Consider the following 26,292-nt stretch of genomic DNA (forward strand, 5'->3'; position numbering starts at 1 on the left):
ACGTGCGTTTCTTGTCTCTGGTTCCTCCGGGAGCCGCGTTCTGTTCCCTTTCACACAGAAGGGCTGCGCTGAATGACTGTGTGGTAACAGAGGCGTTAGCAGTTTCCCTTTACGTAACGAGCAGGTGGACGTAAAGTCACATAGTGAACATTTTAGACATTCACGTTCCCGGAGGCTGGTGAGGTGTTGTTCAGACCCCCCGTGTGCAGGAGCTCAGACTGTGAGCTCGGAGCCTGGCCTGCTAGCTGGGAGCACAGTGTGCGAGCAGGGCTAGCGGAGAGGAGGGGCAGTGGACAGGGCCGGAGCCCAGAGGTGCCAGTGTGACCCCGTGGAAGTTGTGGGTGGACGTGGCGTCTGGGCAGGAGGCTGAGGTCTGAGGCTTGGGGCTCCAAGGAGTCACAGGCAGATGTCCCAAGGAAGTGGCGCTGGCTGCTGTGGGCTGGCATGGGGAGGGGATGGCCCTGCTGGGAGAAGGTGTCTGTCCTGAGCCTCACTGTCGGGTGACGGAACATCTGATGACATCACTGGAGAGTGGAGACAGATAGCTTTCCTTAGATTCCCACGGCTGGTGTCCCCTAGCTTGCCTGAGAGGAACTTGTGATGTCTTCCATTTTAAAAGGAGGAGTAAATTGGGTGCTTAGCAAATTAAGAGCCCTGAGTAGATCATACTATGAGGGAGTTTTGCAGTGGTGTGTTTCAGGAGTGCCTTTCGCTGATGATCCGAGTTTGAGGTGGTGCACAGAGGTTACTGGGATCTGATTATAACCAGCTCAGGATGGTAAGAATCTGAATGTAGTTACTGGTGTATTAGCTTCTATCCAGAGGCCACTGCAAATCCACCATACACGGTTCCTCTGGGGGCGGGACGTGGTACCTGTGTCTGCGTCTGTCCTGTGAGACCAGCCCCAGGAGAACCCAGTGTTTTTTGGAGGAAGCAAAGTAGGACTTCTTCAGGCATCCTGGGAGCCATGGCATGAGCCAGGGACACTCCGTGCGGGGAAGAGATTATGGCTGTCCCCGTGTCATGCCACGCCTGCTCCTCTTCCTTTTGTGGGTGGGTGACGGGGCTGAGGCCATTCGCGAGGGAGGTGACCAGAGGCCGACTGCCCAGTGCCCTGGGGTCAGCACCCAGACTCATCTACACGTGTGACAGCTTCTGACCCCCTGCCCGAGGCACCTGCCCCTCCGCTCCCCCCATTCTTGTCGGCTGCCCTCATCTGTCCCAGCTGGCCTGTTAGGTGAGGCCCCAGAGTCGACACCTTTGGCGTTTCCACTCTGTGGAGTGTCTGCTGTCAGGATGTGGAAGGGACCTGGAGGAAAGATGTTTGGGGTGGAAGGGGGTCTTCTCAGAACCCCTTGACACCCCATGCACGTCCTTCAGAGTGCTCAGCACCAGGCCTAGCAGTGTGCTTATGTTGTTTCCATTTTTCTTTTTTTTCCTATAATTTCTTTTTTTTTATTTTTCAAGACTTTATTTAAATTCCACTTAGTTAACAGTGTAATATCAGTTGCAGGTGTAGAATTTGGTGATTCATCACGTACATACAACACCTAGTGGTCATTACAACAACTTTCTTTTTTTTTTTCCAGATTGCAAATTTGTTTTATTTGTTTTATTTTTTTGAATATTTTTAATAGTTTATTGTCAAGTTGGTTTCCATATGACACCCAGTGCTCATCCCCACAAGTGCCCTCCTCCATGCCCATCTCCCCCCTTCCCTTCCCCCCACACCCATCAGTCCTCAGTTTGTTCTCAGCATTCAAGAGTCTCTCATGGTTTGCCCCCCTCCCTCTCCTCCACTATGTCCCCCCTTCTTCTCCCCCACGATCCTCCATTAAGTTCCTCCTAATCCTCCTATACGTGCAAACATATGGTATCTGTCCTTCTCTGCCTGACTTATTTTGCTCAGCATAACACCCTCAAGATCCATCCATGTTGCTACACGTGGCCAGATTTCATTCTTTCTCATTGCCATGTAGTATTCCATCGTATAGATAAATCACATCTTCTTGAGCCATTCGTCCATTGATGGATACTGAGGCTCTTTCCATGTTTTGGCTATTGTTGAGAGTGCGGCTATGAACATTGGGATACATGTGCTCCTATGCATCAGCACTCCTGTATCCCTTGGGTAAATTCCTAGCAGGGCTATTGCTGGGTCCTAGGGGAGTTCTATTGTTAGGTTCCTGAGGAACCTCCACACTGTTTTCCAGAGGGGCTGCACCAGTTTACATTCCCACCAGCAGTGTAGGAGGGTGCCTGTTTCTCCACATCCTCGCCAGCATCTAGAGTTCTCTGATTTGCTCATTTTAGCCACTCTGACAGGCATGTTTCCACTTTTCAAATTTAATATCCTCTAGATACCAGTTTTCACTGGAACATAAATTTGACCTCTTAGTGGTCTGCAATGTTTTCACCTGTGGGCTAGTGCATTGTCATGGAAGGGACGCTGGTGTGGAGTAGAGAGCCTCCCCTGTGGGCTAGCGCGTGGTTCTGGAAGGGACGCTGGTGTGGGATCAGGGCGCCTGTGTCTAGGTTCTGATCACCACTTCCTAGTTGGCCTTGGACAAGTTGTTCCCGCTCTGAGTTTTCTCCCAGGTTAGAAGGGATGGCTGGGTGTTGAAAGTGTGCAGTTAGGTGATAGGAGGCAAGGTGCTCACTAAATGCTCCAGGACCGGGTGTCCACTCCGGCAGCACCACTCTGCCCTTTTTAAGATAAAAGAACGTCTAACACAAGCAGTGGAAACGGTAGCAAAAGTTCTCTGATTTGCTGGCAAAAGGACTGAGAAAGGTTTGGGTGCAGATACCCGGTCATGTGTCGGTCACGGTGGTGGGTGAGGAAGTGTAGGCCCTGATTTGGGAGCAGCTGTGTGCGTGTGTGTGTATGTGGGACAGAGGGAGGGAGGGGGAGACCCTGTAGCCTAGAAAGGAGCTAAGGATGCATTTTAAGTTCCTGTTCTCCTTCCTGCCCCACACCAGGTGCGTTACCTTTTGGAGTGGACAGAGGAGGACCTGGATGAGGTGGAGGACATCGTCAGTGCGGAAGATGTTGACTTTTGTCACCCCTTGTGCCAGTGCCCGAAGTGTGCTCCGGCTCAAAAGGTTTGGCTTTGCTTCTCTTGGTGGCAGTGAGGGTGGGGAGCCAGCTAGCTGCCGAGCGGTTGGTGGTTGGTGCGGATGAGGCGGTGACTAGTTACTTAGTTCAGGGAAGAGAGAAGCTACACTAATGTGGGTGTGGCTTGGGCAGCCTGCCTTCTGAACGAGCAGGGCAGTGAGGGACATGCACATGTACCCAAGTGTTTCAGCTGCTCTCTTGGCCCCTGAGTCACAAGGCAAGAGTTTATGAACAGATGCACCCTAGGACGTCTGTCCACATGGCTGCCAGTGCCCTGAGGAAGCTGCATTCGAGATCCATTGCCTGTTGTCTTTGGTCAAGTTGGTGCACCCTGAGAGGAGACTGTCCCGCCAAGTACAGAGGATGCCCTGTGCCCTTCACCCAGTCACCCCCAGTGCTAACAGCTCACAGAGCTGTAGAGCAGTATCCCAACCGGGATAGTGACATAGAAACCATCCACACATCTTACCCACGTTTCTCTGGTTTTACTCATGCTCACGTGTGCATGCGTGTTCACTTTATCACATGCCTAGCTTTGTGCATCCACACTGAAGGTACTAACTAGCTCCCTCCCCACAGGAAGAGCCACCCGTGCTGCTTCCCTGCCGCCCCGTAACTCCTGGGCTAAGTTTTGTATAAGGTGTGAGCTTTAGGTTGGGGTTCATTTTTTTGTCTATGGATGTCCACCTGTTCCACACCACTTGTTGAAAAGAACATCCTTCCTCCGATGACTTTCTGCTCTACCTCAGATAATATATGGTGTGGGTCTCGTGGACTCAGTGTTCTGTTCCACGGGTCTGTGTGTCTGTCCTTCTACCGGTTCCACATTGTCTTGATTACCGGAGCCTTAGTATTGGGTAGCGAGATTCTTCCTAACTTACTCTTTTTTGCCAGGATTGTTTTAGGTATTCTATAGCCTGTACCTTTCCATATATATTTTAGAATAGTTTGTTTATGACTACCAAAAATCATGTTAGGATTTTGGGAGGAAATGCATCAAAACTGTAGATCAGTTTGGGGAGAAACGACATCTTTACTGTGTTGCGATTTCATGAACATGGTATATCTCTGCAAATATTTAGGCCGCCTTTGATTTCTTCATCATTTTGTGATTTTTAACATAGAGAGCCTGTCCATGTTTTCTTAAGAGTACACTCAAGTATTTCATTTTCTTTTGAGCAATTGTAGATGGTTTTGTGCATTTAGTATGTGCTTTTGTGCTAGTTATTTAACTCAGTTGTGTATGTCCCATACTGAGAAAATTAATTTGACTCTATAAAACAGGTATAGTGGTGTTATCTGTTGTATTACAAGATAATGCTGCCTTATTTAAAAAAGCTTCATTCTGGGTTATTTAAAAAAAATTTTTTTTAATGTTTATTTTCGAGAGAGAGAAAGAGAGACAGAGTGTGAGTGGGGAGGGACAGAGAGAGAGGGAGACACAGAATCTGAAACAGCTCCAGTTTTTGAGCTATTAGCACAGAGCCCAATGTGGGGCTCAAACTTAAAAACTGTGAAATCACTACCTGAGCCAAAGTTGGACGCTCAACCAACTGAGCCCCGTAGGCGCTTCTTAACTATGGGTTATTTTAATCCAATAATATTGAAAAGATTAAACTTTCATTCACATGTAGCTTTTCATCTAGCTATATAGGGTCATATGCACATTGGGAATGTGCAACTTTTGTCCTGTCCCCGTGCAGTTGGATACAGCCCAGAGAATGATTTCCCCTCTGCAGCCTGCTATGAAAATGAAAAAGATGGTGTTTCAGAGATTATGATGTGAGGTGACAGTACTTCAGGCCTGGTCAGTGACGGTGTGTGGCTAGAGGCAGTTACTGCGTCTGTCCCTGTCCTTGTCATTTCTCTATACTCTCTTCTTCTCTACCTCATGATTCATTAGTTGTAACGAGAAACTGAATTACACATTAAAATAATTATTGGCATCATTGACTAAAATCTTATGTTCTCTGCTTTTTGAAAACATCTTTTTCCCATTTTGAAATGTCTCGAAAAGACACAGAAGACATAAAATATGGAAGTTACTTCGTGTCTGTGATTTAGTTAACCAGCCCTGGACCTCACCCTTTTCTAGGCCACTGGTGTGTTTAGGGTGCTTGTTTAAAAAACTTTATTGAGGAGCACCTGGGTGGCTTAGTTGATTAAGCATCTGACTTCGGCTCAGGTCATGATCTCATGGGTTGTGAGTTTGAGTCCTGCATCGGCTATCTATTGTCAGCACAGAGCCTGCTTCAGATCCTCTGTCCCCATCTCTCTCTCTCTGCCCCTTCCCTCCCCCCAAAACTAAATAATCGTTTAAAAAAAAACCCAAAACCCCTTATTGAAGTACAGTTTGCATACTCTAAAGTGTACCCATGTACAGTATACAATCACATGCGTTTCTGCAGATGTATAAACCATGAAGCCATCACTGTTGTCAAGATAAAGAACATTACAGTCACTTCTGAGGGTTTTCTTGGGCTGCTTTGAAACTCTTGCTTTCCCCTTTCCTCCTCTGTCCCCGGAACCACTGGTCTGCTGGCCATCATCACAGGCTCATTGGCATTTTCTAGAATTTTCTGTGACTGGACCAGACAGTACACACTCTTTTGAGTCTGGCTTCCTTCACTCAGCAGAATGTTTTGAGATCCACATTGGATCAGCGGTTCATTTCATTTTGTTGCTGGGTAGTGTTTTGTTGAATATAATTTATCTAATCACCTCTTAATGAACATTTGAGTTGTTCCCTGCTCTGGGCTTTGCGAAGAAAGCGAGTGTGAACATTTGTGAACAGGTCTTTGTATAAATATGTGTTTACTCGAGTAAATACCTCAGGTTATAATTGCTAGATTATGTAGTAAGTGTGTGTGTAACTTCATAAGAAACTGCCAGCTTTCCAGAGTGATTGTAGCATTTTCCATTCCTGCTACTGATGTGTGAAAGTTCTGGTTGTTTCACATCCTTGTGACCATTTAACTGTAGCTGTTATTGTAGTTGTGCAGTGGTATTTAATTGCGATTTTTCTCCCTATTTCTTCATTTGTTTGTTTTTTAGGTTTGAGGTACCATTTACATGTAGCAAAATTCACCTTTTTAACTTCGCATACCATTTTTCTGAGAGAGAACCTTCTTAATCATCAAAAAGTGAACTAGACAACCAGTTTTAATAAAACAGTCACATAAAACACTGACATAGTAATTTTATTATCAAAATGTTGATATCTTAATTTAATGTTTGTTTTTAGTTATATGGTTTATAAATGTTTTGTTTGTCCTTTTTTTTTAAATGTTTATTTTGAGAGAGAGAGCAAGAGCAGGGGGAGGGTCAGAGAGAGAGGGAGACACAGAATCTGAAGCAGGCTCCAGGCTCGGAGCTGTCAGCACAGAGCCCGATGCGGGGCTTGAACCCACAAACCATGAGATCATGACCTGAGCCGAAGTTGGACAGTCAACCGAATAAGCCACCCAGGCACACCTTGTTTGTCCCTCTGATTATTGATTGAGGGGCTCTTGGGTGGCTGAGTCGGTTAAGCATCCAACTCTTGTTGGTTAAGCATCCAACTCTTGATTTCGGCTCAGGTCATGGTCTCGTAGGTTCATGGGATGGAGCCCATGTCAGTCTCTGCACTGACAGCATGGAGCCCGCTTGGAATTCTCACTCTTCTTCTTTTCTCTGCCCCTGCCCTGCTTGTGCTTGAGTGAGCATGCATTCTCTCTCTTTCTCTCTCTCTCAAAAAAAATTACTAGTGGATTGTTCTTATATTGGCACGATTGATTTTAAAACCACTGCGAAGTATAAGGTAGTTTCATGATCAAAATGACGAACTGTGGAGCTAAGCCGCAGACAGTTCTGTGAGACTTGACAAACACGTGGTCATGTAACCCCTGGCACAGTGCACAGTACCTCCATGGTATAAATCTAGACTTTTCCCCCCAAATCTTTTGCCTATTTTTTTTTTTAAACGTTGGATTGTCCAACTGAGTTGTGAGAATCTGTTGTTTTAAAATTCCGGTGGGTGTATGTCCTTCATCAGATCTACCTGATGCAAACATTTCCCCCCACCTGGGACGTGCCTTTTCATTTTCTTAGTTGTGCCTTTCACAGAAGGACCATCTAAAACCAGTGCATCAAACTCTCCCTTTATGGTGTTTGCTTTCTGCATCTTACCTAGGAAGTCGTTGCTTATCCCAGTGTTGCAAGGATTTTCTTGTATCCACTTCAGGAAAGCGAAGTGCCACATCGTTGTGGCCCTTGCATTTAGGTCTACGAGGCATGTGTCATTCTTGCGTGTGGTGGGGTAAGGGTTGGCATGCACTTTCTCCGTGTGTGTGGAGAGCCAATTGTTTTGGTGCCATTTGTTGAACAGACTTCCTGTTTCCCATTCGATCGCCTTGGCATAAATAGGGTGTCACTTCAGGGGGTTGGTATCTCGAAGATTGAAGTTACTCCTTTGGGATAGTTGTAGGAAGTTCCCTGTGGGCAGCCTGATTCTGGATGCCCCCGTGATCCCAGATTTTACACAGGGACTGTGTGTGTGGGGGGTACATGGCTTCGGGTCCTTCAGGCCAGTTCCTCATATACCAGTGACACCTCGGCCTCCATCCTCTGCTTTTTCTAGAAGCTGGCAAAGATCCCCGCCAGTGGGCTCAGTGTGAATGTGACCAACCAGGACGGCGTCTCCCCACTGCACGTTGCTGCCCTGCACGGTCGGGCGGACCTCGTCCCCCTCCTGTTGAAGCAGGGTGCCCGCACCGGTGCCAGAAACGTAACCCAGGCCGTCCCGCTCCACCTGGCCTGCCAGAAGGGCCACTTCCAGGTGCGGGTTCTGTCTCCGGGGCGGAGGGTGCCTGGTGGGAATGCTGCTGGGGGCAGGTTTGGGGGCCAGCCCGGAGGACAGACCCGATTCCTTCCTCCCACCCCTGGGGTCCCGAGAGGCACATGGCAAGATGGCTCAGCAACAGAACACGGGGCACCGGTGCTCTTGGGGGTGGAGGTGGGGTCCCGCGTGGGGTCCCCTCCCGCCTCCCCCCTTCCCACTGGCATTCACATCCCAGTGGCAGGAGGCCTGTGTTCTGATTTCCACCCCAACAGGGGCCGGCTCTGGGGTGTGAGTGTGGGACATTGAGGACTCTGCCTGCGACTTCACGCCTCTTACCCACAGCCTGTGGTCTGTGGCAACAGCCTAGTACTTCATAGACAATGGCGCTGTGGAGGCCGTGCAAGAGACGGTTGTGAAATGCTTGGCTTTTTCACAGTCCTCTATTTCTTTTTGAGATTTATCTATTTAAAAAAAATTTTTTCCCTATTAGCTCTACTCTAAGATTTTAATTTTTTTATAAAAAGTTTATTTATTTTGATAGAGAAAGTATATAAGTGGGGATGGGACAGAGAGAGAGGGAGAGAGAATCCCAAGCAGGCTCCACACTTCAGCACAGAGCCTGTTGTGGGGCTCAATGTCACCAACTGTGAGATCATGACCTGAGCCGAAACCAGGAGTGGGGTGCTTACCTGACTGAGCCACCCCAGCGCCCCAGCTCTAGTGTACTCTTTTAAAAGACAGGAAGCAGGGGCTGGCTCATTTAGGGTTGTGAGTTCTAGCTTCATACTGGCTATAGAGCTTACTTAAAAAATAATAAAAAATAAATAGGGGTGCCTGGTTGGCTCCATGGTGGAGCTTCTGACTCTGGATCTCGGGGCTGTGAGTTCAAGCTCATGTTGGGTATGGAGCCTACTTAAAAAAAAAAGGTACAAGGCTACCTGGATGCTTTGGTCGCCTATGCATCCGACTTTAACTTGGTTCCTGATCTCATGGTCCGTGACTTTGAACCCCGTGTTGGACTCTGTGCTGACAGCTCAGGGCCTGGAGCCTGCTTCAGATTCTGTGTCTCCCTCTTTCTCTGCCCCTCCCCCACTCATGCTCTGTGTGTCTCTCTCTTTCAAATAAATAAATATTTAAAAAATTAAAAAAGAGTATAAAAATAAAAGACAGGAACCACATCAGGCCTTCCATCTCTCTTGTAACACCTAGCAGAGCACTTCAAACATCACTTTCCTAGTCTGTATGACTAGGGGTAATAATTCTGGCCCTCCGTAGGGTTGGCCGAACGGTGAAATGAAAACACAGCGCCTAGCACATTGCCTGGCAGAGGAGACCCCATTTCAGTTGGTCTGTTTTCTCCCAAGTCAGACACGAGTCTGAGGAGCCTTCTAAATAAACTTAGAGAAAAGTCCAGAGAGTATCAAGTTACAGGATTTCTCTCTACAGATTGTTACGGCTGAAAATTTGTCTTCTCTGGGCTAGGTGGTGAAGTATCTCCTGGATTCTAACGCAAAACCCAATAAAAAGGACATAAGTGGAAACACACCCCTCATTTACGCCTGTTCCAATGGCCACCACGAAGTCGCTGCGCTGCTGTTACAGGTGAGCTGCCAATCCCGGCCGGTGACAGGCTTCACGTCGCCTGGAGTCTGGGTCACTGTTGTCCGGCCTTCTGTGTGACCACGCTGTGTCTTTTTGCAGCACGGGGCCTCCATTAACGCCTGCAACAACAAGGGCAACACGGCGCTGCACGAGGCTGTGATAGAAAAGCGCGTCTTCGTGGTGGAGCTGCTTCTCCTCCACGGGGCGTCAGTGCAGGTCGTGAACAAGAGGCAGTGCACAGCTATAGACTGCGCTGAGCAGGTGAGCAGGGGGCTCATGAGCCCAGGGCGTCCCAGCCTCCCTCGCCGCTCACTCTGGGTCCCCTGTGGTTGCACCACACCTGAAATAGCACTAGCTGCCCTTGGGATCGCCGTGCCGGGCCAAGTGGCCATGCCGGAAGTCGGCCAGTGTGGTCAGATCTCTGGTCCTTGGTGCCCTGGTCAGAGGTGGCCTACTGGGGGAGCTGGGAGTCAGTCCTCCGGGGCTCGCTTTCCAAGGGCAGAGTAGAGGTGCTCCCCCAGCAGCTGTGGGTGTCGGTGCCCCGCTGTCTGGCCCTGGGACGAGCCATCAGGGACTCACTGGGAAGTTCGGGGCTCCCCCTGCCTGCAGTGGTCTTCGCAGCACAACAGGGAATGTTTGGTCAGTAGGTGGTTCCAAGAATCCGTGAGTTGTGTCAGGGGAATTGTGGGGACCGATTCACCCCTCCTCCTGGTGCTTTGGGTGTGTGCGTAGGGCCATGGCGAGGAAAAGGCTTCCTCTCCTAAGAGAAGCAAGCTGTCTATTCCTGCTCTCATGTCGAATCTTTTCATCTTTGACCCTGGGTAGACAGCTAGTAAGTAGGCTGTTAATGACACTGGTGTCACGTAAAAGTCACCATAAACCCAGTGTATTCATGGGCTTATCATAATTTTCAGTAACACTTCTTAAGAGAATTGAAATATTTTATTTATTTTTTATTTTACTTATTTTTATTTTAGAGCAAGAGTGAGCAAGCAGGGGAGGAAGGCAAAGGGAAAGAGAGAATCCCCAGTAGGTTCCATGCTCAGTGTGGAGCCTGATATGGGGCTCAGTCCCACAACCCTGGGATCATGACCTGAGCCAAAATCAAGATTTGGTCAGTCAGCTAACTGAGCCACCCAGGCGCCCCTGGAATTGAAATATTTTAAACCTTCACTTAGCACTTTCTCAAATGATGATCAGGATGAGCGTCTTTTATCTAGTACTCACTGGGGGCTGGGCCGCGGACGGCCTCACGTAACTGCGCGGTAACAGAGCCTATTCTCATTAACACGGCGCGCAGAGCAGAGAGCTGCCCAGCCCGAGCACCTGGTAGAGGAGGGGCCCGCCTGAGTCCAGGGCTGCCCTGAGCCATAAGGCTTTGGGCTTCACGGTCTGACCTGTAGTTGCTCCTTAGCCTCTCTGCCTCGCTGCGCCAGTATGGACTATTCCTATAACCTTTTCCCTTTCAAATTGTAGAATTCAAAAATAATGGAATTACTTCAGGTAGTACCAAGCTGTGTGGCCACGTCGGGTGATGCAGGCGAAACGGACCACAAGGATTACGTTACTGTGAAGATCCGGAAAAAATGTAAGAACTTACACCCTCTCTGAAATTCTCAGCATGGGTGTCTTTGGAGATTCATGAGTATTTGCTGGTGTCGGTTGAATTAAAAAAAAATTTTTTTAATGTTTTATTTCTGAGAGAGAGAGAGAGAGAGAGAGGCAGCGTGAGCAGGGGAGGGTCAGAGAGAGAGGGAGACACAGAATCTGAAACAGGCTCCAGGCTCTAAGCTAGCTGTCAGCACAGAGCCCGACGCGGTGCTCGAACCACAAACCATGAGATCATGACTTGAGCCGAAGTCAGGCGCTTAACTGACTGAGCCAACCAGGCCCCCCCGTCGGTTGAATTTTCAGCATAGCATGTTCCTGTACTGGTGACCAGGGCGGGATGTGGGCACCGAAGAGACATACGTTACAGCCTACCTCGTCAGCTTGTTTTGCTGCTGGGTTTCTGGCCGATTGGGATGCTGCTTCCTATGGAAGTGAAGTGGCCTCTCGCGGCCTCACCTAAGAGGCTTAGGCCTCCCCTCCACCAGCTGGAGATGAGGAGCAGCCGCTGGGAGATTCTTTCCTGCCGCACGTCCCCGGTCCAGGCCTTTTTAAAAGCATTCCCTGAACGTCTGGGCTAAGTGCTTCCTACTAACTTTAAAGGTTTATGTTGTTTTTAATTTGCACGTATAAGGAATTTGTTGGTAATTAGAACAGTAGTTGCCAAACATGGGTGGGGCTGAAGTTTTGTTTTTTTTTTCAGTTGTCAGAGTCTAGGTAGGTCCCATGTTCTACTCTTTATGTTTTTAAAGATTTTATTATTATTTCTTTACTGTTTATTTTTGTGTGTGAGAGAGAGAGTGTGAGTGGGGGAGGGGCAGAGGGAAAGGAACACAGAATCCGAAGCAGGCTCCAGGCTCCGAGCTGTCCGAACAGAGCCTGATGTGGGGCTTGAACCCACAAACTGTGAGATCATGACCTGAGCCGAAGTCAGATGCTCAACTGACTGAGCCGCTGAGGTGCCTCAGATTTTTTTATTTTTTTAAAGTAATTTCTACACCCAACACGGGGCTCAAAGTCACAGCCCTGAGATCAAGAGTCACACGCTGTACCAACTGAGCCAGCTAGGTACCACTCTATTCTTTCTTTAAAATTACAGTATAGTTTGAGGTGTAATAATGTGAATAAACCCATTTCCACCTCTGGATAATCCTGAGCCTGTCTCACAAAGTGTCCTGTGTATTAATAAGGATGCATCTTCTTTTCCATCGGGGCTCACATGGTAATAAATGGCTACTAATATGTCTCTTTGAGCAAATGCAGTTTGTAATTTTCTCAATTCTGTCAACCTAAGAAAACGGAAACGTTGCATCTGTGCTACAACTTTAAACAATTCTTAAACTACCTCAGAAGTTCTCAAATGTGTATCCTTTTTTGTCTACAGGGAACTCAAAAATGTATGATCTACCAGATGAACCTTTTACAAGGCAGTTTTACTTTGTCCACTCGGGCGGGCAGTTAAAGTGAGTATAAAATTTGAGTCGATTTCTGTGCTTTTGACCTTTTACTTAAAACTAACCAGGTATGTGCTCCTTGGACAGGTCACAGAGAAATCTGCACTCATCAAATGCTGCCACCTCGTGGCCAACCGGAGTGTTTGACACCACTGTCCCAAACCTTGATTTCACTTTGTTTTGGGTTTCAGGGGAACGGCTTCACAGGAGATTATGGCAAGAGATAGAAGTGTCCCTGATTTTACTAAAGACTGTGTGCATGAGGTGAGTTATTAAACACTAACTTATCTTCATATTTCTTTTTTCTTTTAATTTATTTTAGCGCAAGCAGGGGAGGAGCAGAGAGGGAGAGGAGCAGAGAGAGGGGGAGAGAGAATCTAAAGCAGGCTCCACGCCATCAGTGCAGAGTCCGACGCTGGGCTCGATCCCACACACTGTGAGATCACGACCTGAGCCAAGACCAAGAGTCGGACACTTAACCGACTGAGCCACCCAGGAGCCCCTCATCGTATTTCTTAAAGCCTGGCTTTTCTAAAACTTCATCCATGGTGAACACACTTCTCATTTCATGATTTCCTTCTTTTCAACAGTTAGTAACGAGGGGTGCCTGGGTGGCTCGGTTGGGCATCTGACTTCAGCTCAGGTCGTGATCTCATGGTTTGTGGATTCGAGCCCCGCATCGGGCTCTGTGCTCACAGCTCAGAGCCTGGAGCCTGCTTCGGATTCTGTGTCTCCCTCTCTCCCTGACCCTCCTCTGCTCATGCTGTCTCTCTCTCTCTCTCAAAAATAAATAAAATATTAAAAACAAAAACAAAAACAAAAAAACAGTAACGAGTTAGATGGGTTCGTTAATGGGACAGCCAAGGCACAGGCTTCGTTTCCTGAGAGAGGAGAGGGGACAGTGGCAACGGGAGTAGGCGTGGAGAGCCCCTGCAGCTTAAGGTGTGCGCATTCAGTGAGATAGCTCAGGTCACACCGTCCACGGTATCTCGGTGGGTTGGTATCTCGGTGGGTTTGTATCTCGGTGGTTAAAGAAAGCCTCCGGATATGGTTGAGAGCTGCTCTTGTAGACAGTTCTGCAAGTGGCCATCTTCCTGCAGCCTTACGTGCTGTGGTGCAGTGGGGACTCTTCCCCGAAACCCGCCTTTCCTTCTTGCTCCTGGCAATGGCAGTATGACTGTTGATGAGGACAGTGTGCGGCTCGTGCGGTGGCCCAGGCTCGTTGAAGCACATCTGCACAAGCTCTAAATCTGTGTTTTAGAGAATTAAAGGGATTTTTGCTAACGTGACTCATTTCGGTTTCCTACATAATCTTTCATGACTTTGCCAACAGACCTGCTGCTGCCTGGGATACCCTCAGACTGAGCTCTGCTTGGGTTCACGCAAGTGCCAGTGCCTCCCTTGGGAGAGATGGGGGTTTAGGACGTCACTTCCATTTGCTGAGCCTGTGTCCGCAGCTGTGAATGGGGTGGCAGTTAGGGTGGGCTTGTTAGAAGGATTAAATGTGAAATCAGGTAAAGCACCGACGTTGTGTCTGACACGTGGAGTGCACGTTCATACTATCTCTGCAGGGATGTCAGAGCTGGAATTATGCCCGGAAAGTCACGAGCACATTGGGTGACCCATAGAAGCACGCAGGGGCACTGTTCTTTTTTTTTTTTTAATTTTTTTTAAAAAAATTTATTTCTGAGAGAGTGAGTGAGAGAGCGTGAGCAGGGGAGGGTCAGATAGAGTGGGAGACACAGAATCTGAAACAAGCTCCAGGCTCTAAGCCAGCTGTCAGCGCAGAGCCCGATGCGGGACTCGAACCCAAGAAGCATGAGATCATGACCTGAGTCGAAGTCGGACACTTAACCGACTGAGCCACTCAGGCGCGCAGAGGCACCGTTCTTGTGTGGTTTTTGTTTCAAGTGCGGTGCGAGCGAACTGCTTGAATCGTACTGTTTGTTCAGCCAGGGAGGCCGGGAGCCACAGGGGAGCAGAACAAGCCGCCAGACCCGTGCCCGCCTGAGACCGCTGGTGGAGGAGGCCGCAGTCAGCCCGAGCGGCCCGGACTGCAGCAGAGCGTTCCCGCGAGCAGGCGGATGCTGGGCAGACACACCGTCGAGGACACGGTCGCGGCCGGGAGCCCCGGGACTGCCGGAGACCCAGCTGCTCCCCACGAGGCCGGTGTTACTCCCCAGTCTGCACAGCGCGAAGCGGTTGTTACGTTGACTACCAGGAGGTGAGTCCTCAACAAGGAGGTGCCGCACGGGGACACGGCTGAGAACTGACATGTACTTTGCGTTTGGTTTGAGAGAGAAGCAGAAAGTTCCTGAACCCTTTTCTGTGGCCGAGGGAAAGGATGCAGCAAGGAAAACCATCACCCTCTCTCCCCTCTTCGAAGCTCACGAAGGCCCTGGAAAAGGAGTAGACACAGTTTTCAGTGGTATCCTGATCCCCGAGACTGGGTGTGGGCTGCTTTTGAGGCGGCAGGCTCCCTGGCCGCAGCGAGGGCCCTTCTCACCGGGTTCTGACCTCCTACCGCAAGGTGCTCACCCCTGCCGTGCGTACACACTGGCACCGCTAGGCCGAAGAACCCGGACCCTGGGACAGGCGACCGCGGAGCAGCGTGGGGGCTGGGCAGACGGGACACACTGGCCTGGAGGAAAGAGGCCCCGAAAACGTTCCTTTGCAAAGCAGCTCAAGCCCAAAGATGCCCCGGGGCCGGTGTGACGTTTGTGTTACTGAAAAGGACATTTATGACCTATTCTACACTATGTATGTGGGAAAGGTTGGGTATAATTTTTCTTCCAACAAAGTACAGATATATTTGATCACCGCACATACGCAGCCGTACCAGTGTCTCTCAAAGCCTCCCTTTCCGATAAAAACCTCCCTTGGACGTCACACCTGATGGATGGTTACTGAGCTAGAGAGATTTGGCACATCTTTTCTTAGTCTTTTGATTCAGATTCAAAACTTACAGCACAAACCAGGTCAGTTACTTTTAGTTAGAAGTTATTGCCATTTATTCCTTTTTATAAATTTCTATATATACTCTTATTTTTTTATGTTACTAATTGGCCTACAGCCGCAAACATGGGTTTGTCCTGCGTACATTTTCCAATAACTTTGTAATAGGGACATGGTTTTGTGCATGTTCTTGGAAATACTTGTGTATGTATAGAAGGGAGGGACTGATTATTTTTCTACAAAGTAATTTATGATTTCTAATTTTCTAATGTGCCTTGGATATGTGCCAAACGATGGGAAAAGAAACAGTAAACTCTATGATTCTTGAGCGCCTCATGGTACACTTCTTTAGTTGCTCTTTTGCTCTGGAGAGATGCGTGTTTCTCCTCCTCTCCACTATAAACACGTGCTGTGTCTGGAAAGATCTTCCCCCACGGGATGGATACACATTTCTCACTGAAACATGTAAACCGGATCATTCGGAGCAGCCCCTCACCCATTTGCCTCCCTAGGACTGACTGAATCTAGCAGGTGCAAATGCGCAGGGCCCACAAAAATGTGTTGGTTTTTTAATCAGAACAAAAATGAATACAAGACAGCCTTTTAGCCCAAACAGGAAAGAAGCACTACTGCTTTGTGAATTTCTTTAGTTTTTCCTCCTTTTCCACAGTTTTGAACGAAACGACCTCACTGACTTCAGTCGCAGTCCGCTGCCCTAATTAAGAACTTCTGTCCTGTGTAGTTTGTACTTCTGTCCTGTGTAGTTTGTCAGCCAAGCTGCAAATGCGTACATTTGATATCCCCTCATTTTTTGGGTGGTATGATAGAATTTGCACACTTTCCTATTTAATTATAACAGTTGCTCTGACTGGTAGAATTGTCAAATGAGGGAACAGGTTCAGAGAAAAGAAGGGTGCTGAGATGCTGGCACTGTCCCATCTGGGGTCATGGCCTGCTTGGCGGTGTCCTCTGCATTGGCCGTTTCCAGTGAGGTGTGCTCTTCTGGAGATACACTGGAGACGGTCAGTTTTAGGGGAGAAGCTTCCTCCTGAGCCACTCTGTAATCAGCAGGGTGAGCGATCTGAAGGGACTACCTCAGTTAGTTTTTAAAGCCCTTGTTTTTCTCCAGTTGCTTTCCCACTTAAAGCTGGACTTGAACGACTGGGAAATTGGCAACGCCCAAATTTGTTCTGTGTCAGAATGTTTTGGATTCAAAGTTATTGTCAATTAAATTAGAAAGCTTAGAACAACCGCCCCCCCACTTCCTCTTGCCTTGCAGAACTTTCAACCTTGTGTACAGGGCTTTGCATCCTCAAGTGTCCTTGGAGGACAGGACAGAGCCGTCGTGACAGTGGTTTTTCTGCAGGAGGAAGCATCTAACAAAACCTGCAGAGAATCACCTAGTCTCCCTCTAGCATTTTTATATTAAGTAAGACCTAAAGCAAAGTTTACCTATAACTGGGATGGTTCGTTTTTTTTAAAATCCCTGAGCAAGACTTTTATGTTTGACTCCCTAATCCTGTTCCTTTTAAAAAAATTTTTGATGTTAAAACTTCTCATTCTTTAGGAGTGCTAGACGCTCCAACACGGACTTCCTTCATTGGCCACAGTTCCAAATTCCAAGTCTCAGTATGAGTAACCTCTCAAATATAGTTTAGATATAGGTCAGCAGTATGCTGGCTAGAGAGGCTGGGATTCTAAACCACTTTTCCGGTTACTTTCCTGCCACCAATCCTATTCCCTTCCTTAAATGTTACGACCTACTCCTGGGCTTGGTCCCACAGGGCTAAGGCCTCTAAAAGCTTACACCAAACAGCTCACTTGAGAGGTAAATTTATGAGCAAAGGTTTCAAAGCCTATGGGAGGAAAGCACGATAGAAGAGATGACATTTGTTACCTGCAGTTTTATCGGTGAAGAACTCAAACAATTCTACCAAAATGTTTAACTGCTAAAGTTAGAAGGCACTTACTTTCAAACATGTTTGTTATCGTTCAAGTATTACTATTAGTATCTCCTAGTTATTTTGGTAATTTTCTGCAATGCGAGTACCACTGTTTTGGATAGAGATAATATTTATTAAGATAATATAGTCTCAGTGCCTTTGAGAAGCAGATTACAAATGAAACCAAAGCAAGGAATTTCCTTACATTGAACATACATATAAGCTTCAGGAAGAAAAATAGTTTACCTGGTTTCAGAACCTATGTCTTGGAAATATTCGATGTTAAATATTAAAAGTTGATTCCTCTTAATCCATGGGTTTTAACTACCATGTTACTGGATGCTGTTAGCTTCTTACTGAAGAGTAAGCCAGCATGTATTTCTGCAAAGGCCATTTTCCTAACACTAATGGCACAGTTACAGGGAATATATTTATGCTGCTACATGCTTAAAAACTTTTGGTACGAAAGAAAAAATTAGAAGTGCAGATCTTCTGTTCATTCAACTATGGTACAAAAAAAACTTTGCCCATATTGTTTTATTTTGCATAACAAGTTTATTTTTTTAAAAGGCATATAGACAATAAACAAAGTAAACAATCAGATCTTTACTTCCACCAAGTGTTATCTGTCCTAGAACTGTTCCATCAAGCTCCAGTCTCTAAACATCTTAAACTCAATAATCGTCCTCTTCATCAGAGTCCATGACTTTTCTTCTGTTGAACTGGGGGGGAAAGTAAAGGAGTGTCATAACATGTTTAATGAAGCAGAACTCAGACTTTCTGAGAAGAACAAGGTCTACTACTGTAAGACATTAGGTCTTTGAAACGACTTAGGGTTTTATGTCTATGGGGGGAGGGGAACAACAGAAGGGCCTTAATAATGAGACCCCTCAACAAGTGCAGCCTTTCCCCCCAAACTTTCACCTGTTACGAACTGAAAATGTTCATGGGCTAAAACATGTTTTGATACAGTAGATGGATATTTAACGCTTATCATTTAAAATCTTTTTCTTTTGCCCTGTACGTTTGGGGAAACTTACTTTAACTGTGGTTTTCTTTTCTGTTTGTTGGCTTACTTTTTCAAGGATTTCTATTAAACCTTGTTCTGATACCTAGGGTAACCGGAAAGAAAAATAGTACTTTTTTAAACAGAGTTTACCTCAGCAGATTGAATGGTTTTAATCTTTCTGGGGCATGGGGGCAGAGGTCAAGAGGGAAGGCAGGAGGCTCTAACTATTGGTTTAAGCTCCAGTCAGTTTTGCTGTGCTAGCCTCATCTGAGGAGAGGGGAAGGTTTCCATCGATTAGCTTTCTCGGGAAAATCTAAAGTTACCAGCACTTAACACCTTTATCGCCACCAGCAGACAGTGACAACCACCTACATGCTGTGTTGGAGACACAGCCTCTGCCCTCGAGGAGCTTAAATGAAAGAGGAAAGTCACTCAAAAAGATGAACAGTAGTTGTCTCTTCCACACACGCTCTTAGTGTAAGGGGTTCAAGGGCGGGGCTGATCCCCGCAGGCTAGGGTGGCAGCGGCTGGCTTCCAGTGCAGGTGCGGCTCTTCTTGAAGGCAGGCTCTTGAAGGAAGGTTGGGCTCATCAGGGCATCACAGCAACGCACATCATAACCAGGAATTTCAGCAGCTCCTCCTTTGCAAAACACCCTTAACTTCCACGTACATTGGTAAGATTTTATTTGGTATCATTGACAAACCTGTTTCCAGTGTAGAAGCAATTAGATTCTGACCCTAATAGTCACTGGGTCACACACACATCAAGGTTCCACAGCAGCGTCAGTAAAAGAAAGCAGCAGAGGATTTTAGGAAAGGCAGTTAGTTATTTTTTAGGATTTATGGTAGACACAAGTATTCCCTCCTTTATAAACTGCTTCACTGAAATAGTCAACAAGAACTTCTGTAACGAGAAAATGAGACTGACCTCTTGAAGAGATGCTTTGATAAAGTCAGTAACAGTAGGTAAAATGGTCTCAAGGCCATGTCCAAGCTTACCTTCCCACTCAGTTGCCCGTATCTTGCCATCTGTATGAGGTAATTCTCTACTGCTTTAGTTTTTTCGGGCTTTACAAGTGCTAAGTTACTTACTAAAAAGAAAAAGAAGGAGTCAAAACAAAATGCACACTTAGAGAACCTAAAAACTGTGCACCAACATTTCCAAAGCACGTCACAGACTTGTGTTTTGAGACTAGCAAAGTAGGCAGGGGGGCAGATTGTACAATAGCCCATCTTAAAAATGAAGAAACTCAAGTTCAGCCATGTCAATCTCCATCAAAGCCACACAGAGGTAGTGGGAGAGCCAAGAGCAGACCTGGGTCCTCAGATTCTAAGCCTGAGGTCTTTTTTTTTTTTTTACTTCCATTTAAATGGAAAGCAATTTCTAGATTACTACACATATATAATTGTGGTGATCCGTCTAAGACTGCCTCTTCTAAGCTAGGCTTCAAGTGACAATACAAAAGATACTAGTTCACTGAGATTGGCTTATTAGTTTTTTCTATACTGTTTTGGAATTTACTATGGAAAATTATGAACATACACTACAACAGAGACAATAAACCTCCCAAATCCCCATCACCCACATGAACTACCAGCAACATTCTGTGACTGACTCAATTTAAGAGTGGTTTCCTATAAATTTTACCTAATACACACTTGAAGATCATCTCCTTGGAAAGAGAGAACTGAGCTGGTATTTTTAGTAACGGTTTTATTACATTTCTTTAGGTTTATAAACTTTACATTTCTTACAACATTATCTGCATGTTTTTAGGTTAAACAAGTATTTAATCCAGAGATAGCAATGATGTCATAGATCTTTCTCCCTATTCAACCAGCTCAGGTCCATTTTATGGAAATAACTTAGAGAAAACTGAAGATGCTTACGGCGGGCCCGGGCTGCCTGATCCAGGACTTGGGCTAAGATACTGTTTCTCATTTCTGCTTCCCTACAACACAAACAGGACGGCACAATTAGAACCATGCTGTCAGCGTTCCTACTGAACACACCACTCCATGTTTCCCAAGACGGAAGCCTGCCGCGCCCCCAGACAGTGCTACGCGGCCAGCAGTACCCATACTCAAGCAGGCATCCAGGACCGCCCTTCAAAAGTTAGCTTTATTTTATGTGGGCATAAGCCTACCGGGCTGAAAGGTAAAACTTTACATTTTCGTAATTCAGGGTGGAGTTTGAGTTCAACCACCATTACCAACACACATGTAGTGCCCAGTGTGTGAGAGGTTCCAGAAACTGGTAGTTGAGATTCCAGGCAATTAAAGGACCAAATGATAAATCTGTAATTTTTCTTAAGAGATGTTATGGGGACACAGGTAATCCTGGCCAACCTGGAACCAGACCCCATGTTTCAAGACTCCCAGTTCCGCTTTTTGAGTGGGGAGAGGGAGTGAACTTATAACCCTGCAACTATCCTTGCCTCCTTCTACCTATTCAAGTGGGAACTAGTTCACAACACAGTGGTTTCAAACTTTTATCTAAGCAGCAAAAAAAAAAAAAAAAGCTTTTCTCCACATGAAGTCCTTTAGGGAACTTACTACACAGACAACAGCAGAGCCTTGGGCTGATCAGAAGGGGAGCTGGGGCTGGCTGGCCTCCTGACCACCCCCACCCTGGGAGGCCTAAGCACACGGCCTAGAGCCCACCTCACCTCCACAGGCCATTTCCTTAGTGCCCCTGAGGACTTCACCCCTGCTGTTTACCATTACTGTATCTCACTGGATCGAAGACGCCATCAATGGTAAGAGGCACCCTGGTTTGTGTACCTCTAAAAACAAAACAGACGAGTCTAATAGGAGATCCCGACTCCGAGCTGGGGCATCAAAGAGTAACACCCACAGTACACGGTAAACAAAACCTAAAGCCGCCATGCAGAAAGGGAAGGAAAGGAAGGGTGCGTGCATCAGCCCTCGTCCTGAGTGAGGGAGGAAAAACGTTCCTGTCAGAGTCTGAACTTCAAGCGTTAGTCTTATAAGTTTGTTGTCTCAATTTACAGTGCTTGGGGGTGAGTGGAGTCTAAAGTACAGAATTTTTTTTTCAAGTTTACTTATTTTGAGAGAGAACAAGAGAGTCGGGGAGGGGCAGAAAGAGAGAGAGAGAATCCCAAGCAGGCTCCACACTGCTTGAACCCACACACCATGAGATCATGATCTGAGCCAAAATCAAGAGTCATGTGCTCAACTGACTGAACCGCCCGGATGCCCCCCAAACACAGAAGTTAATTTTAAAAGGTCTCACATTAGAAATGTACCCAAGTTATGGCAGAAGCAAAAATTAAATCCTCTCTGGAAGAATCCAGGACAAGATGATCCATTATGAGACAGATCCTAATCTATGTTAAATGTGAAAAAATACATGTCTTACAATCACTGAAATTCACGTAGTAATTTTATTTTCTTAGCAACCATCCTTCTCCCACTAATAAGCCACAGAAGGATAGAACCTTCTCTGCCTTGCCTATTTCTCTAGACCCAGCACAGTGCCTGATGCAGACCTGACACAAATATTTGCTGAATGAATGAATGAGTTAAATGGCAGCATGATAGGGAGAGGGGGAAAATGAACAGGTATAGAGTCTCACTCTTGCAAGGTGAAAAAGTTCTAGAGATTTGTTGCATAATAATACAGTAAACACACACGAGCTACACACCTGAAAATACTTATTATGGTAAATTTTATGTGTGTTTTTTTTAAATCACAATAAGAAAAAAAAGGTAGCATGGTGAGGTAACAGGGTATTCATTCAATAAATCTGCTATGTGTGAGGTGCCCAGCCATGTGCTGGGATAAAATAACAATAAGAGCAGTTTAACAGTTAATGTGTACAGAGATTTACTAAATGTGAAGCACTGCAACCATGTAATCCTCACAACATCCACATGAGATAGTCCTATTATTAGGTTCACTTTTAAGGTCATCACAGTTTAGCAGAGAAGCAAACATCAACCAGCAATTATAAGGATATATACCCTTATTATTTATGGAAAAAATCTCTATGCCAGGAAAAACTTGGGAGATTCCCACATCTATTAAAACACTAAACCAAGAGTGCCTGGCTGGCTCAGTTGGAAGAGTATGCAACTTTTTTTTAAAATGCTTATTTATTTTTGAGAAAGAGAATGGGAGCACAGATGGGGAACGGGCAGAGAGGGGAGCAGAAGGTTGGAAGTGGTCTCCTGCTGACAGAAGCCCCAGTTCATGACCTGAATCAAAGTCAGATGCTCAATAGACTGAGCCACCCAGGCGCCTCAAAGCATACCACTGGTGACCTTAGGGTTGTGAGTTTGAGCCCCACCATTAAGGGCAGTGATTACTTAAAAAAACAAAAAAACACAACAAAATAAAATAACAAAGTTAAAAAAACCCACTTGGTCAAACCACCCTGCAAAAAATTCAGAACTCCAGCCCATACCTGTGCTTTGCTTCCTGTTGTGCTGCATCGCCAGGATCCTGGGGGGGAAATGTATCTTTTAGTCGAGTAATTTCACTTAAGAAAAAAGTAGGAACTGCTTTCTTGTTTCTGATACTTAATAGGATCCAGCAGTGGTAAAGATCAAATTATTATCAAATAACCAAAAGCTGGGCCTCCCAGAAATCAACAGGATAGTTTCAATTTACTAAGTGTTTTTTTTTAATGTTTTATTTATTTCTGAGAGAGAGAGAGACAGCGTGAGCAGGGGAGAGTCAGAGAGAGGGAGACACAGAATCTGAAACAGGATCCAGGCTCTGAGCTGGCAGTCAGCACAGAGCCCGACGCGGGGCTCGAACCCACGAACCGTGAGATCACGACCTGAGCCGGAAGTCGGACGCTTAACCGACTGAGCCACCCAGGCGTCCCCTCAACTCACTAAGTGTTTTGATAAGCTTCTGAAATCACAATCTAGTAGAACATTTTAAATACAAGCAACCGTGCGGGAGGGGGTCCCTGAGCTACGAACCCGGAGTTGAGGAGGTCATAACATCTGCTTCGGCACTGGGACGCTGATTCAAACGGCGCTTCCCTGGAGGCCGTCCCGCCCCAGCCCCATCTCGGTGGTCCCTTCGCTGTACAGCGACGTCTTTAACTTGAGCACGAGATTAGGGGTGAGCTTGTGGCTCCTCCCCGGGTCCAGCAACTCCGCCTGAGAGCGTGTTCCCCCAGTGTACCCGCAGCGCCTCGCACACAACAGCCCTTCAAACAATGCCGACTACTTGGGTCGAACACCCTAATTCTAGGGAACAGTTAGGCCAGACCCGAAAGCTAATGGGACGGGAGAGACCCGAAGAGCTGAGCACTCTGTCCCGGGGAGACGCCTGCCCGGCGAGGCCCAGCGCGGGGCCGCCCGGGGGCCACACGCTGTCGGCCTCGGCGGCCCAGCGCCCATGCGCCCGCAGCGGGGCCCGGGCCGGTGTCGGGGTCCCGGGCCCGCGGGGCAAGCTCCGGGCGCGTGCCTCGAGCCTCCGCCTGGGGCCGCGCCCTCCACCACCCCGGGCGAGGGCGGTGCCCGCCAAGGCCGGGCCGGGCGGGGGCGCTCACCCCGTGCTTCGCCTGCAACTCGGCCAGCCTCTGCTTCCTCAGCGCCTCCAGCTCCTCCTCCGCCATGGTGCGGCCGTCCGGAGTCGAGCAGCCGCGGCCACGCTCCGAGGGTTCTCCCGCAGCGGCCCGGCGCGAGCGCGACCCTCCCCACTGCGCAGGCGCCCGCAGCGCCCAGGCATCACCAATCCAGCCCGGAGCCGCGCCGCCAGCCGCAGCCAGGGCGCCGGGAGAGGCCCGATTGTTCGATCGCAGGCTGCAGGGCGCCCCGCGGCGTTGGGGCGGCCGCGCGCGCAAGTCTCGGCGAAGCGAGTGGGAGTCTCACTTCCCCGTCCGCGTTGCACGCGCTGCTGACGCGCTGCTGCAGGGACAGGATAATGACCGCACTGCCAGAGGGAAAGAAGAGTGGTTTACAAAAGGGCCGTCAGCAACCAGCGTAATAAGTAGTATGTAAAGTCTGCTGGTGGCCGGTCCGTGTGCTAGGCTCGTGCTAGTTCCGTTTGCAGTTGAGGACGCTGGGGCCCAGAAGAGCGACGTGGGCTGCGGGAGAGTTCAAAAACTGGATTGTGGTGATGGTCGCACCACTCTTGCGGTTGCTAAAAAGACACTATAAATTGTACACTTAAATGGGTCCGGGTCAGGGAGTTGGGGAGAAAGCCCTTGCCACCAGGGCTTTAAGAAGTCAAGTTAGAGCAAAACAAACAAACAAACAAACAAACAAAGCCAAGTTAAAGCAAACTTGGACAACGAGACTCAGCCCACTCGCCCCAGACAGGCCTTTGCGCACGAGTTTGGAGCCCGGCTGTGGCCTGTGGTGTAAATTTCCAGACAACCACCCCTCCCCCTCCCCCAGCCTGCCCAGCACATACATCATCCCAGCCCCCAAAGACCGCCCCGCCTCACCCAGCCACCCTCTCCTACCCCACGTAGACACCCCACTCCTCCCCCACTCCACAAGCACACAGGGCCCGAGGGAAAAGTTTGGGGGGCAGCTATGCTGGGGGAACTCCCTGGCGAGTGGCCTTTAGAATAGAAGCGTAGGGTGTGGAGGGCGAGGCAGTGCACAGCTCAGCCCCCTAAACCCCAGGTTATTCACCTCTTTTTTTCAGTTGTGAAATACAATATAAAATTCACCATTTGAACCATTTTTAAGTATTTGGTTCAGTAGTGTTAAATACATTAACATTGTTGTGCAGCCAATCTGTAGAACTCTTGTCATTTGGTAAAACAAACTACCCATTCAGTGACAACTCCCCAATTTCTACTTTCTGCCTTATGATTTTGACTGCCTCAGGAAGTGGAACCTTACAGTATTTGTCTTTCCATTTCACTTACCTTTGTGTGTTCGAGGTTCATCCATTGATAGCCTGTGGTGTGTTAGAATTTTCTTCATAGGGCTGAAAAAATTCCATTATGTGTGTGTGTGTTTGTGTGAACACACCAGAACCAGCAGATGGGGAGGCTCACCTCATTCCTTAAATCTAAATGCATTCCCAATGGATCAGATATTTAAAATTCGAAAACATATGTCACAGGGTTATGGTAACTTCTTTCCGTAGTTATGTGACAGTTGGAGGGCAGAAATGAAAAGACCCCATAAAACGACCTGAGTCGGGCCCCTCTTTTAAATACATGATTTTGGCAGCTTGTCATTTTCTTCCAGGGTCATCAGCCTGCTCAGGTTTTCTGTTTCCTCTCAAGATAATTCTAATTTCTAGAGACCCATTCATTCAGGGTTGCACATTTTAAAAATGCATGGCTACCACATCTGTGTTTTCTGTGTTTCCATCTCTCTAGGGGTTGTTGATGTGTTTATGTTCTTATTTTTCTCGATTATGCTTTCTAGCCACTTTAATATTGTGCTGTTTTTTTCACAAAAGAGCTCAAATTTATCAGTATTCTTTTATAACTGATTGCATTCTATTTTTATCTTTATTTCTACCTCTCTTTTATATTTTCATTATTATATTCTCTCTGGTTCCTTCAAGTGCTTTATTTATTTTTATTGTTTTTTAATAACAGAAACATTAGAGGAATGAATTTGTGGGTGAAGTTTTAGTTACATCCCATATATAGTGTATTCAGTGTTCTTATTTTTTCTCATTCACAATGTCCTAAAACATTTTTCCGTTGTTTCGAGGTAATAATAATCTCTTTAAACCTTGATCATATAATGCATTTATATATATATTTATTTACTTTATTTTTTTAATTAAAAAAATTTTTTTAATATTTTTTCATTTTTGAGAGAGAGA

General features: G+C 47.1%; 2 protein-coding genes across 4 annotated transcripts in view; one reads left to right on the plus strand and one right to left on the minus strand.

The window, feature by feature from the left end:
* The window catches only part of ANKRD27 (ankyrin repeat domain 27), a 52,522-nt gene extending 36,627 nt beyond the window's left edge, over positions 1–15,895 (plus strand). For 2 of the 3 annotated variants that reach the window (XM_039231907.1, XM_039231908.1), the window contains exons 22-29: positions 2,981–3,103; positions 7,735–7,932; positions 9,418–9,537; positions 9,637–9,798; positions 11,014–11,125; positions 12,530–12,608; positions 12,791–12,863; positions 14,552–15,895. In XM_039231907.1, coding sequence (XP_039087838.1) covers positions 2,981–3,103; positions 7,735–7,932; positions 9,418–9,537; positions 9,637–9,798; positions 11,014–11,125; positions 12,530–12,608; positions 12,791–12,863; positions 14,552–14,827 — 1,143 coding nt within the window. In that variant the 3' untranslated portion in view covers positions 14,828–15,895. The remainder of the gene's footprint in view (positions 1–2,980; positions 3,104–7,734; positions 7,933–9,417; positions 9,538–9,636; positions 9,799–11,013; positions 11,126–12,529; positions 12,609–12,790; positions 12,864–14,551) is intronic. The other variant, XM_039231909.1, reaches the window with a different exon arrangement.
* Positions 15,896–18,032: 2,137 nt separating this feature from the next.
* PDCD5 (programmed cell death 5) lies at positions 18,033–24,212 on the minus strand. The gene is made up of 6 exons (XM_039231912.1): positions 24,041–24,212; positions 22,937–22,974; positions 20,397–20,458; positions 19,506–19,597; positions 18,538–18,609; positions 18,033–18,219 (listed from the first exon to the last, which is right to left on the minus strand). Exons 1-6 carry the CDS (start codon positions 24,104–24,106, stop codon positions 18,172–18,174), a joined length of 378 nt encoding a protein of 125 aa, XP_039087843.1. The 5' UTR covers positions 24,107–24,212; the 3' UTR covers positions 18,033–18,171.
* Positions 24,213–26,292: the final 2,080 nt, after the last annotated feature.

This window comes from Hyaena hyaena, unplaced genomic scaffold, assembly GCF_003009895.1.
Source record: "Hyaena hyaena isolate Hyena2069 unplaced genomic scaffold, ASM300989v1 scaffold_61, whole genome shotgun sequence".
Classification (NCBI taxonomy): Eukaryota; Metazoa; Chordata; class Mammalia; order Carnivora; family Hyaenidae; genus Hyaena; species Hyaena hyaena.

Coding starts and splice junctions, on each gene's coding strand:
- PDCD5 (XM_039231912.1), bottom strand. CDS start 24,106: ATGGCGGAGGAGGAGCTGGAGGCGCTGAGGAAGCAGAGGCTGGCCGAG. Junction 22,975..24,040: donor AGTTGCAGGCGAAGCACGGG/GTGAGCGCCCCC, acceptor TTTCCCCCCCAG/GATCCTGGCGATGCAGCACA. Junction 18,220..18,537: donor AAAAGAAAACCACAGTTAAA/GTAAGTTTCCCC, acceptor TTTCCCCCCCAG/TTCAACAGAAGAAAAGTCAT.